Source organism: Perca fluviatilis, chromosome 23 (assembly GCF_010015445.1).
Source record: "Perca fluviatilis chromosome 23, GENO_Pfluv_1.0, whole genome shotgun sequence".
Classification (NCBI taxonomy): Eukaryota; Metazoa; Chordata; class Actinopteri; order Perciformes; family Percidae; genus Perca; species Perca fluviatilis.
The window spans coordinates 3,231,620-3,244,119 of record NC_053134.1 but is presented as its reverse complement, the minus strand read 5'-3'; the positions used below and the strand labels follow the sequence as shown (position 1 = coordinate 3,244,119).

Here is a 12,500-nt window from a genome sequence, read left to right as displayed (position 1 = left end):
GTGAGACCTCTCACTTCTGTTCCATCTTTGTTGGGAGTCGCACATGCTCAGTAGCTAGGTAAGGACTACTAGCCAGTCAGAAGCAGAGTATGAGGGCGAACAGTTGGTGAACAGTGTTTTCTGTTGGAGATGGTAAGTCCCTTTGGGGGGGACTTTGGGCTTTTTCACTTTGTAAACCTATAACATGCACAAAAAAGATATTTAACACAATAAAGGAAAGAGGAAAAGCCCAAAAGGATAATGTGAGCATTTTAAAGCACTTTGCTGAACTGGATCAATTGTGAGATAAAACTTTAATGCGTTGGAAACAGCTGTTTAGCAACATTTAACAGATACTAAACAGAGCTGGTGCTGAGATGATTTGGTCGGCTGGTGTTTCCAACAAGAAGTCTTTAAATTGTTCAGAAAGTGGCCGGGTTGGTTCAGTGGGTTCAGTTCTGCTCAAACACCAGAGCAGAGGGAATGAGAGGGGGGAACACCAGAGCAGAGGGAATGAGAGGGGGGAACACCAGAGCAGGGGGAATGAGAGGGGGAACACACCGAGCAGGGGGAATGAGAGGGGGAACACCAGAGCAGGGGGAATGAGAGGGGGGACACCAGAGCAGGGGAATGAGGAGGGGAACACCAGAGCAGGGGGAATGAGAGGAGAAGGGAACACCAGAGCAGGGGAATGAGAGGGGGAACACCAGAGCAGGGGGAATGAGGAGGGGGAACACCAGAGCAGGGGGAATGAGGGGGGAACACACCAGAGCAGGGGGAATGGGGAGGAACACTGGGAACACCAGAGCAGGGGGAATGAGGGGGAACACCAGAGCAGGGGGAATGAGAGGGGGGAACACCAGAGCAGGGGGAATGAGGGAGGGGGAACACCAGAGTGGTGAGTGGGAATGGGGGAACACCAGGTAGGTGGGAATGAGAGGGGAACACCAGGCAGGGGAATGAGAGGAGAGCACCAGGCAGGGACGAGTGGGGACACCCAGAGCAGGCGAATGGCCGCCCACCCGCCCACACTCCCATCAGGCCGCCCCAGGGAAGAAGGGAAAGAGGAAAAGCGCCGCCAAACGTGGAGGGCATCCACCGACCCGGCGGCACACCAGAGCGGGGGGGTCAATGAGGGGGGGAACTGCAAAGCAGGGGAATGAGAGGGGAGGCGGCTGTTGCTGACCAATGACAGCGCTGCAACGAGCCACACGCCACCACGGATCAACCAGCTGCCGAGCAGATGGAGGCAGGGCCGAAACGGGCCTGGAGGATGTTAAAAAAACACACATATCAGTTTACTTTACAATCCGTAAATAAATCAATATATCTTTTGGTAAATGTATTCACAGACATTAATATATATGAGATTTTTTTTTTATAATTAATGTAAATTGTTCCCTATACAATAGATAAACAAATAGCAAATTATCTCAGTCGTATTCTCTTGATGTAAACTCGGAAAGATACTTTAAAGGTCCCATGGCATAAAAATGTCACTTTATGAGTTTTTTTAACATTAATATGAGTTCCCCCAGCCTGCCTATGGCCCCCCAGAGGCTAGAAATGGTGATAGGTGTAAACCGAGCCCTGGGTATCCTGCTCTGCCTTTGAGAAAATGAAAGCTCAGATGGACCAATCAGGAATCTTCTCCTTATGAGGTCATAAGGAGCAAGGTTACCTCCCCTTTCTCTGCTTTGCCCGCCCAGTGAGAGAGAGAGACATCATGGCTTTCAAATGAGCAAAGTGGCAGTTGGTCAAGGCCACACCCCCACCCTCCACCTGCCCCTAGGGGACCACTAAGGTCTATATAAAGAGACTTCAGATACAGTATTAGGGGACCACTAAGGTCTATATAAAGAGACTTCAGATACAGTATTAGGGGACCACTAAGGTCTATATAAAGAGACTTCAGATACAGTATTAGGGGACCACTAAGGCCTATATAAAAGAGACTTCAGATACAGTATTAGGGGACCACTAAGGCCTATATAAAAGAGACTTCAGATACAGTATTAGGGGACCACTAAGGCCTATATAAAAGAGACTTCAGATACAGTATTAGGGGACCACTAAGGCCTATATAAAAGAGACTTCAGATACAGTATTAGGGGACCACTAAGGTCTATATAAAAGAGACTTCAGATACAGTATTAGGGGACCACTAAGGCCTATATAAAAGAGACTTCAGATACAGTATTAGGGGACCACTAAGGCCTATATAAAAGAGACTTCAGATACAGTATTAGGGGACCACTAAGGCCTATATAAAAGAGACTTCAGATACAGTATTAGGGGACCACTAAGGTCTATATAAAAGAGACTTCAGATACAGTATTAGGGGACCACTAAGGCCTATATAAAAGAGACTTCAGATACAGTATTAGGGGACCACTAAGGTCTATATAAAAGAGACTTCAGATACAGTATTAGGGGACCACTAAGGTCTATATAAAAGAGACTTCAGATACAGTATTAGGGGACCACTAAGGTCTATATAAAAGAGACTTCAGATACAGTATTAGGGGACCACTAAGGTCTATATAAAAGAGACTTTAACCCCTAGTTGTTCCAGAGGTGTGCGACCTCTGACATATGCAGCAACTCTAAGTCACTTTGGATAAAAGCATCACCTAAAATTACATGTAATGTAACTATGGAGGAGTCCACACGTAAGTAGCTACAACTGTGTTTCAAAAAGGTCCGAAATATCCCTTTAAAGTGTTCAAGTGATAGGTGTTTGTGTTACCTGGTGCAGGGCTGCAGTGGACAGACTGCTGAAGTTTGGGGTCATCTTCAAACTCTATCAAGAAGTCCTCCCAGTCCTGATCTACTGCAGAGCAAAGCCAGGATAGAGCAGTGCATCAGTCTTTTATTTTGAAATATCATTTTACTCACTCTCACACAGTTAAGGTTAAAGGGATAAGCCACCGTTTGTTGAAATAGTTCTTATCACGGTCTACCCCTAGCTGTAGATAGGTGGGCCAATGCATTTTTTGTCTCAGTGCAAGTAATTAGGTTGTTTTTTTTGTCTTTTGTTGGCTCACTTTTACTCACAACATGCTAACCGGCAACATAGGATTCCATTCACTATGCTAAGCTAACTAGCGGCAGTTGTTGCACCGGACTAAAACAATGCATGCACAAAAAATCTACAGCTAGGGGAGACCGTGATAAGCCCTGTTTCAACAAACGGTGGCGTATCTCTTTAAGTTTCCCCGCAGTATTTAATTAGTGGAAGGCAGTTCTGTTGCAAATCTTGTTTTAGGTGTTCGGTGTCACCTTGGCTGGAGTGGACGGACGTTTCTTTCCCTGTGGAGTCTGCGGTCTCCTCTCTCTCCCAGGATGCACCTCCTCCTCTCCTCTCACAGGAAACAAAGGCACAGCACTGGAAGGCGTAAGGAAGCTCCATCACCCTGAAAACACAAAAAGACAACACTTTTACATCTTTGTTATTTTATCAGAGTTTCATTTCCAGTAGAGTCCGAACAGGCTCAAGCAGGGCTTAATTTGAGCCGGCACCTCCGACGTTGGATCCGGAGCCTTTTTAATTGGATCCGGCAACTCCTGTGGTGTCACCAGGAAAAATGAATCGCCTAAATGAAAAAAATAAACTACTGTTTGTGTAGTGTTCAATGCTGTTATCTGTCTTGTTAGTCGTTATTCCCAATTGAAGTTCCACAAAAATCTTGTGTTTGCATTTTCGATGCGTTTTGAGGTGAATTATCAGGGTAAGAGGGACAGGGGAGAGGGAGGGAGGGAGGGAGGGAGGGAGGGAGGGGAGGCACAAGCACTTGTGCTGCTTGAGGTTGCTGTTATAGCCTCGTTTCACTCAGGGGAAAAATGTCACAAAGACAACAAAGTTTGCTTAACTTGTTCAAATACGCTGGCCAGTCGGATCCCAAACAAGCAAAAACCGTTTCTGCTCATCAAGAACGTGCAGACCACGGTGGGTTTTTTGGTTAATTTAATAGTCCGAAGGATAATTGCTGCTTGTGAAAACGATTGTTGCAGTGTATTTTTATTTATTTTTACATTTCGCACCGATGCAGTGCATGATCTGAAATAAAAATAAACATTGCCCTGATGTACACACAGCGTTGTTTAGGTTTTTTTAGTCAGAGAAGCTACTAGGCAGTGTCATTAATTTTTTTTTTGTTCCGTTACCTCCAACGCCCGTTTTGAGTCGCTGGATCCCCCTCGCTCCGGGACCTCCCACTCAGCGCCGGCCCGAGCCTTTTGGGGGCCCTAAGCAGAATTTGATTTTGGGGCCCCCCCTCCCACTTTAAAAATGAAGCACTGGGCTCAAGCTAAAGTTTTTTTTCATCCTGGACCCATGTTGCCATGTTTTTGTGTCTAAGCGACTGATGGGAACAACAGGCGAGACGCCAACGAAAGCTGCAATGTAACGTTAACTGGCAATTGTGCACCTTCAGTTTCCGTCCCCTAAAGGTTCAGTTTTTGCCGCTGACATACTCAGATTATTACTCAGAGGGCGTTTTCACACATGAAAGTCCGAACCAAGGTCCGTACCAAGGTTCGTGTTGTTGTTACGTTGTCTACATTTGATCCGGTAAGTTTTGGTTTCACACGGCAGTTTTGCAAGCGCACTACAGATCTCTACGTGACAAAACTACGTCCTGCCGTCATCGCATACGTGAGCTGCGTCTCCAGATACTTATCACTGATTGGTTTGTTGACGGGCTTCCCCGTCCTCTCGTATCCTCTCTCTGGGTCCGAGTTTAGGCTGTTCAACTGACCGCTGCTCTCCCCTACTGCCGCGCCTCTTTTTGTTTTGTTGTGAGAAGCGAGACACGGGAACTTTCTTTCTGGAGCATTTATTCAGAGACAAACTGAAACCTCCACTGTACATTTACTACCACTTAACAAATAAACTGCTGATGTATTCTCTGCTCTGATAGCCGACAGCTGTCTGCTCGGAGCGCGACGCATCTCCCTCTCTCTCTCTCTCCGTCTCTGTCTCTGTCTCTCGTCTCTCTCTCCCTCTCTGTCTCTCTGTCTCTCTCTCTCTCTCTCTCTCTCTCTCTCTCTCTCTGTCTCTCTCTCCTCTCTCTCTCTCTCCTCTCTCTCTCTCTCTCTCCTCTCTCTCTCTCCTCTCTCTCTCTCTCTCTCTCTCTCTCTCTCTCCCTCTCTCTCTCTCTCTCTCTCTCTCTCTCTTCTCTCTCTCTGTCTTTCTCTGTCCTCTCTCTCTCTCTCTGTCTCTCTCTCTCTCTGTCTCTCTCTCTCTCTCTCTCTCTCTCTCTCTCTCTCTCTCTCTCTCTCTCTCTCTCTCTCTCTCTCTCTCTCTCTCTCTCTCTCTCTGCTAACCGAGCTGTTCCAGCGAGCTTCCCGGGTCTTGGAACACGAGGAGAGCCTGCCAGAGCTTCCTGTGTTTGTCCGAAAGTCCGGAACCATCCAAAATGCTTTCACTATCAACGAACCGGACCATGGTTCAGTTTGGTCCGGACCGAGACCACCTCTTTTTGTCGGACCAAAATTTGGTCTTTTGATCCGGACCGTGGTCCGGGTGAGGTTTCACACCTTTAATTTTGGTTCGGATCAAACTAAAAAGTCCGAAAGTCCGGACCAAACGAGGTATGTGTGAAAACGCCCTAAGTGTGTGACAACATTATTGAAAGGATCCCTACAGAGATAGACCTTTTAGTTAAAGAGTAAGATGTTTTTTGTTTAACTTGAAATCACTATCGCCAAATCCACCAGACTCTCTTTAAATAATCAGTACTTTAATCATCGTAAAACACACTTCATTCAAAGTCGACAGAAACTAAATAAAACTACCAAAAGCCGTCTTGGTTCATCTTTTCACTGTTCCAACAATCACCACTCTGGTTTGGTTGAAATAAACCCTTAATTCACCCATTAACATGTGGAGAAACATGTGGAGGCCCCTCAGGGCCTTTAAGGTGAGGGTAAGGGTTAAGGTTAGGCATTTAGTGGCGATGGTTAAGGTTAGGGTAAGGGGCTAGGGAATGCATTATGTCAATGACAAAAATGTGTGTGTTTGTGTGTGTGTGTGTGTGTGTGTGTGTGTGTGTGTGTGTGTGTGTGTGTGTGTGTGTGTGTGTGTGTGTGTGTGTGTTTGTGCGTGTCTTCACCTGACTCGGGGCAGGTCCTCTCGGGGTATTAACTCCATCAGCTGTGTGTTTCCAGCCAATCGCAGGTGAGTTAAACTCTGTAGACCAATCAGAGGCAGAGACGAAAGCTGATTGGACGACAGGTCACTGCAGAGAGGTAACAGACAGAAACACACACGTAGCATTAATTTACATGTTTCCTACCTGATGTCAAGCTCCAGGATGTTTTTCCATGACCTCCCACCACAGTATTTGGAAAGTAACTAAGTACATTTACATTTAAGTTATCATACAGCTCTTAGTAGTAGCTTTTTTTTCTACAAACGTACACATTTTTCATGTGTAAATAGATGTTATTTGTCAGCTTGTTTCTGCAAACTCTTTGAACAGTGAACAAAGAACGGCTGAACAACATCAGAACTACCTAAAATGAAAATTATGTGATGTGAACTTGGATTTTCTTTAGTTTGGCTTTAGGGCGGCAACTAAAGTTTATTTTCATTGTTGATTAAATTGTCGATTACTTTCTTACAGTTTTTTTCGATTGCTAAACGACAGTGGGCACAACTGGAGTCACATGTGCAAAACGCTAACTACAGCCTGCACAGCAGCAGTTCATGTGGACCAATCTCTAGTTCGTTTTTCATCGCTTGAACACAGTTTTCAAAACTCTACACACTTATCCCATGACTTTAACCACAATGTGCACAACACTGTAGATTTACAGCACTTTGTTCAAATGCTAACACACTGCTGTCAAAACTGTTAACCACACATTAAAAACAGAATAGATTCCAGTCTGGTGCCTATCAAACACTGCTGATTGCAATTTTAGCTGAAAGCCTAAGCAGGTGTCTTGTTTTAGACTAGTTAGTGAACATATATGGTATTTATACAGAGAAAGATCAGAAAGTCTTTTTTGTATACAAACACCAAATAAGAATGAAACAATTCTACACTGTACTGTTTGAGAGAAACAGGTAAAAGAGCAAAGATACCAACATGTCCAGGTAAGATGTCTGAGGTTATGTACACAGCTATAAAAAAAAGTGAAAAACATTATATCTTTACAATAGTAACACTGCGTTCTTACTGTTTTTCAGAAAGTAATGGAGGTGAAAGCAATAGAAACACCACATTCATTAGTATTTAGAGATGATGCAGACATCTAATGTGATGAAGAGAACTTGCCACATGATGCTGAGAGAGGCAGGATTAGTCACACTATTCGTTGGTACTGTTATGTACCTTTAGTTTGGTAGACAGAGACAAAATACTTTATTGAAGAAAACTGCTGATTTCCATTCCTTCTTATTTACCTTATGTAAAATTTGGTATGCTATACAGTATAACGTTCCTTAAATAAACTGTTGAGTAGTGTCAAGTCACTCAAATTGTTCAAACTGTAAAGATGAGAGAAGTTTGCTGTAATTTTGTGTATTGGTGATATATATATATATATATATATATATATATATATGTCCATTCCTCCTTCATTCCTTCAATGTCCATTCCATTCCTTCCATCCATTCTCCATGTCCCTTCCTTCCACTCCCCTCTCCCCTCTCTCTCTCTCTCTCTCTCCTCTCCTCTCTCTCTCTCTCTCTCTCTCCCCTCTCTCTCATTCCTCTCTCTCTCTCTCTCTCTCCTCCCTCTCTCTCTCTCTCTCTCTCTCTCTCTCCTCTCTCTCTCCTCTCCTCTCTCTTTCCTCTCTCTTTCTCTCTCTCTCTCTCTCTCTCTCTCTCCTCTCTCTCTCTCTCTCTATCTCATCTTTCCTCTCTCTCTATCTCTCTCTCTCTCTCTCTCTCTCTCCTCTCTTTCTCTCTCTCTCTCTCTCTCTCTCTCTCTCTCCTCTCTCTCCTCCTCTCCTCTCTCTCTCTCTCCTCTCTCTCTCTCCTCCTCTCTTTCTCTCTCTCTTTTCTCTCTCTCCCTCTCTTCCTCCCCTCCTCTCTCTCTCTCTCCTCTCTCTCTCTCTCTCTCCTCTCTCCTCCTCTCTTTCGTTTCTCTCCTCTCTCTCCTCTCCTCTTTCTCACTCAGATTTGGACAGATCTCAGATGGTGAATGTGTGAGACAGACAGTGTGTGTGGACAGTGTGGCAGACAATGTGTGTGTGAATGGTGTGTGAAAAGTGTTTATGTATTGCTGCTCCACTGTCAAGCGCAGCGAATCGGGAAAAACCTGTGATTAAATCCATTAGTTGTTTGGTCTCGATGCAGTCTGCAGCTGGACACCTCGGGCGACAAGTGTCGCTAGAGCCAGCCTGATGGGCGGCTCGATCGGGAGCCACCGCACATTCATAATCGGATCTAGTATTTCTCCTCTCGCTCTCTCTCTCTCTCATACATATATACATATATATACACACATATACATACATATATATATATATATATATATATATATATATATATATATATATATATATATATATATATATATATATATCTCTTTGTATCTCACTGCCTCTCCTTCACACATACACACATACACATATAATATTATATATATATATAGCATATATATATATATATGTATATATATACAATATATATATATACATAGACATATATATATATGCATATATATATATATATATATAGACATATAAGTATAAGCATATATATATATTAAATATATATATATATATATATTTGAGAGAGAGAGACAGAGATATATATACATATACATATGCATATATACATATACATAATATTTACACATATATATATATATACATATACATATATATATATATATATATCACACATATATATGTATATATACACACACATACATATATATATATATGTTATATATACATATATATATATAACATTAATACATATATATATATATATATATACTATTATATATATATATATATGTATATATACACACATATATATATATATAAGTTAAATTAAAAAAGACATATATATATATATATGTATGGAGCATATATATATGCATGTATATATATATGTGTATATAAGCATACACACATTACATATATATAGAGAGAAAATAATATTATAATATATATGTATACATTTATGATATATATATATATAAGTATATCTGGCCCTCCTCCTCCTGTCTCCCTCTCCTCCCATAAATATATATATATATATATCCAGATCTCTCCTCCCTCCCTCCTCCTCCTCCTCCTCCTCCCTCCTCCCTCTCACAATATTACATACACATATATACACACTGACATATACTTACACACACACACATATGTTATTGTTGGTTGACATACATACAAAACAAAGCATATAAGCATACATAGTGACACACATACATACATATATGTACATATATACATACACAACATTACATACATATACATACATACACACACATATGGAAATAAACACATATATACATATATATGCATGTATATATGTATAAGATATGTGTATACATATAATACAACACATATATATATGTATATGTTAATTGATACATATGCTATATATATATATACAATATTGCTATATATTATATATATATATATACACATATATATACATATATATATATATATATATATATCCTGTATCCCCTCCCTCCTCTCTTGTATCCTCCTCTCCCTATAGCCTTCCATATATATATATATATATCTGGACTCTCTCCCTCTCTCTCTCTTTCTCTCCCCTCTGTATCCTCCCCATTCAGACCCTCTCCTCATATACACATAACACATATATATATATATATATATATATATATGTGCATCTCTCCTTTCTCCTCCTCCTTGTATCCCCCTCCTGTCCAGGACCCCTCTCCTCCTCACCTCCCCCTCCAGATCCCCCTCCTCTCCCCAGATCCCTCCTCCTCCATCCTCCAGCATCCCCTCCCCTCATTCCCTCCCCCTCCCTCCAGGGATCCCCTCCCTCCCTCCAGATCCCCCTCCCTCCTCCCCAGGACCCTCCCCCATCCCCCTCCCCCCATCCCCTCCAGACTTCCCTCCTCCTCCCTCCAGATCCCCTCCCTCCTAGATCCCCCCCCCCCCCCTCCCTCCCTCCCATCCCCCCCTCTCCTCCTCCTCCTCCCCTCCTCCTCCTCTCTCAGATCCCCCCCTCTCCCCTTCCCCTCCAATCCCCTCCCTCTCCCCATCTCCTCCCTCCAGTCCCCCCCTCCTTTCCCCCCCTCCCCACTCCTCCTTTCCCCCTCCCTCCTCCTCCAGATCTCTCCTCCCTCCAGCCCTCCCTCCCTCCCCACATCCCCCCCCTCCCTCCCTCCCTCCTCTCCATCCCCCCCCTCCCTCCCTAGCCCCCCTCCATCCCTCCCTCCAGCCTCCCCCCCCTCCAGGCCCCTCCCTCCCTCCTCCCCTCCTCCTCCTCCCCAGCACCCCCTCCTTTTCCTCCTCTCTCCATCCCCCCCCTCCCTCCCCTCTGTAGCCCCCCTCCCCATCCCTCCTGTCCTCCTCTCCTTCTCCTCCTCCAGACCCTCCCATCCTCCCTCCCTCCATCCCCCTCTCCCCAGATCCCCCCTCCACCCCCTCCCCCCCTCCAGTCCTCCCTTCCCATCCCCCTCCCTCCCTCCCCTCCAGACCTCCCTCCAGTCCCCCTCTCCCCCCTTTCCTCTAGATCTTCCTCCACCTCCTCCTCCCATCCCCCTCCAACATGACATGCGGATGAGGGGGGGAAACCCAGGTAATCAGAAATTCATACAGTACGCGCAGGCATGTCCCAGTACAGCAGGCGAGTGCAGGCAGGCAAGGCAGGCAGGCAGGCAGCAGTGCAGGCAGGCAGGCAGCAGGCATTGCAGCAAGTGCAGCAGCAAGTGCAAGCAGGGCAGGTGCAGGGTGCAGGCAGCAGACAGGCAGTGCGAGGCAAGGTGCAGGCAGGCAGCACAGTGTGTGTGTGAGGCAGAGGCAGTGCGTGAGGGCGTGAGTGCAGCAGCAGGCAGGCAGGTGCAAGGCAGGCAGGCAGTGCATTGCAGGCAGGCGAGCACAGGCAGGTGGCAGGCAGGTGTGTGTGGTAGGCAGTGTGTGTGTGTGTGTGTGTGTATGTGTGTGTGTGTGTGTGTGTGTGTGTGTGTGTGTGTGTGTGTGTGTCGGTCTCTCCCTTCGTGTGCCTGATCGTGTGTCTCGCTGTGAGAAGTCAAGACAGCCAAAATCCCCATAATAAACCTGGCTGTTTTAGTTTGAAATGTGGTTAACAAAGTATCCAGCTGCACTGTGGTCTTCCTGTATGTGATTACCTGCCTGGCTGGACGAGGCGCCGAAACAATCGCTGCTACGTGCCCGGTGTGAACGGACAGATTTGGATAACATGGGCGCCAAAATAAAAATGACTGCGCTCCGCTGCTATACACAACCCTTAGGCGCCTGGTGTGTTCCAGCTGTAAGCATCAACCCCTGGTCTGGAGCTTTTAACTCCAACCTTCAACAGCTCTTGTTAGTTTCCAACGCTTGTTTTGTAACAACCAGTAAAAGACACTTTTTTTTTATGGTAACTCACAGTTTGGTGAGAGCCGGCAGAGCAGAGAAAGAGTTCGGCTTCACTGTTGACAGTCTGTTCCAAGATAAATCACTACAGAGTACAGAAGAGGAGAGGAATCAAGGATTTAAACCAGCAGCCTTCTATTCACAAATCATACCACATCTATCACATATTTCGGTATTTAATCTCACAGTAACTCTGTGTGCAGAGCCGATACCGTGCATGTTAGCGTGGATTAACCGCGCGTTCTCCTTTAACAGCCAGTCTTTGTTTCTAATCCCAGGGTAGAAGAAGAACGTGTGTGTGTGTAATGCTCTTATTTCTATAATACGATAATAAAATAAGTCATAATGTTCAGACAGGCATGACAGAGAGGGGTGGAAGTACAACAGTGCGTACTTTACCACTAATGTTACTTTCTATCTGCTTTCTGTCCCCACAGTCACAACTAAACATGAAGAAGCAGCATTCAGTTTGTATGCATCACATATATCTGGAATAAACTTGCAGAAAACTGCAGGTCTGATGCAACTGTCAGTTCTTTTAAATTAATTTTTTTAATACTTTTTAATACCTTTTTCATTTCTTACACTGTACTGTAACTTGTATTCTTGTATTGTATACCTGTCCTATCCTATGTATCCTTGTATAAATTCTCACAAACAACAATGTGACAGAAAATGCAGTTATAAAACACATGGTTCCCAGTCTTGCTGCTTGCAGCGTTGTCGGGTGGAGATCTTTTACTGAAGTAAAAGATGTGAGTACTTCTTCCACCCCTGTTTTAGTATCAGTCGTAGTACTTCTGTGTGGATTCTTGACTTTGAGCCGAGCTATGGCATCAGACCTGACCCATCAACAAGCAGACCACCTGGACCTGCGTGGGTGTCCACGTGGAAGCATTTAAAGAGGATCGCTGCTCAGGATCTGCAGCCTAATTAAAGAGAGTGTGTGTGTGTGTGTGTGTGTGTGT

At 44.5% G+C, this 12,500-nt stretch overlaps 1 protein-coding gene across 1 annotated transcript in view; it reads right to left on the bottom strand.

The window, feature by feature from the left end:
- LOC120553724 (leucine-rich repeat-containing G-protein coupled receptor 5-like) overlaps positions 1 to 12,500 on the bottom strand; it is a gene marked incomplete at its 3' end in the record, with an annotated part of 69,664 nt that overhangs the window by 2,084 nt on the left and 55,080 nt on the right. Inside the window, exons 14-18 of the mRNA XM_039792417.1 lie at positions 11,546 to 11,617; positions 6,096 to 6,221; positions 3,262 to 3,395; positions 2,729 to 2,812; positions 1,010 to 1,245 (exon numbers count right to left, since the gene is read on the bottom strand). Of these exons, the coding sequence (XP_039648351.1) occupies positions 1,010 to 1,245; positions 2,729 to 2,812; positions 3,262 to 3,395; positions 6,096 to 6,221; positions 11,546 to 11,617 (652 nt within the window). The remainder of the gene's footprint in view (positions 1 to 1,009; positions 1,246 to 2,728; positions 2,813 to 3,261; positions 3,396 to 6,095; positions 6,222 to 11,545; positions 11,618 to 12,500) is intronic.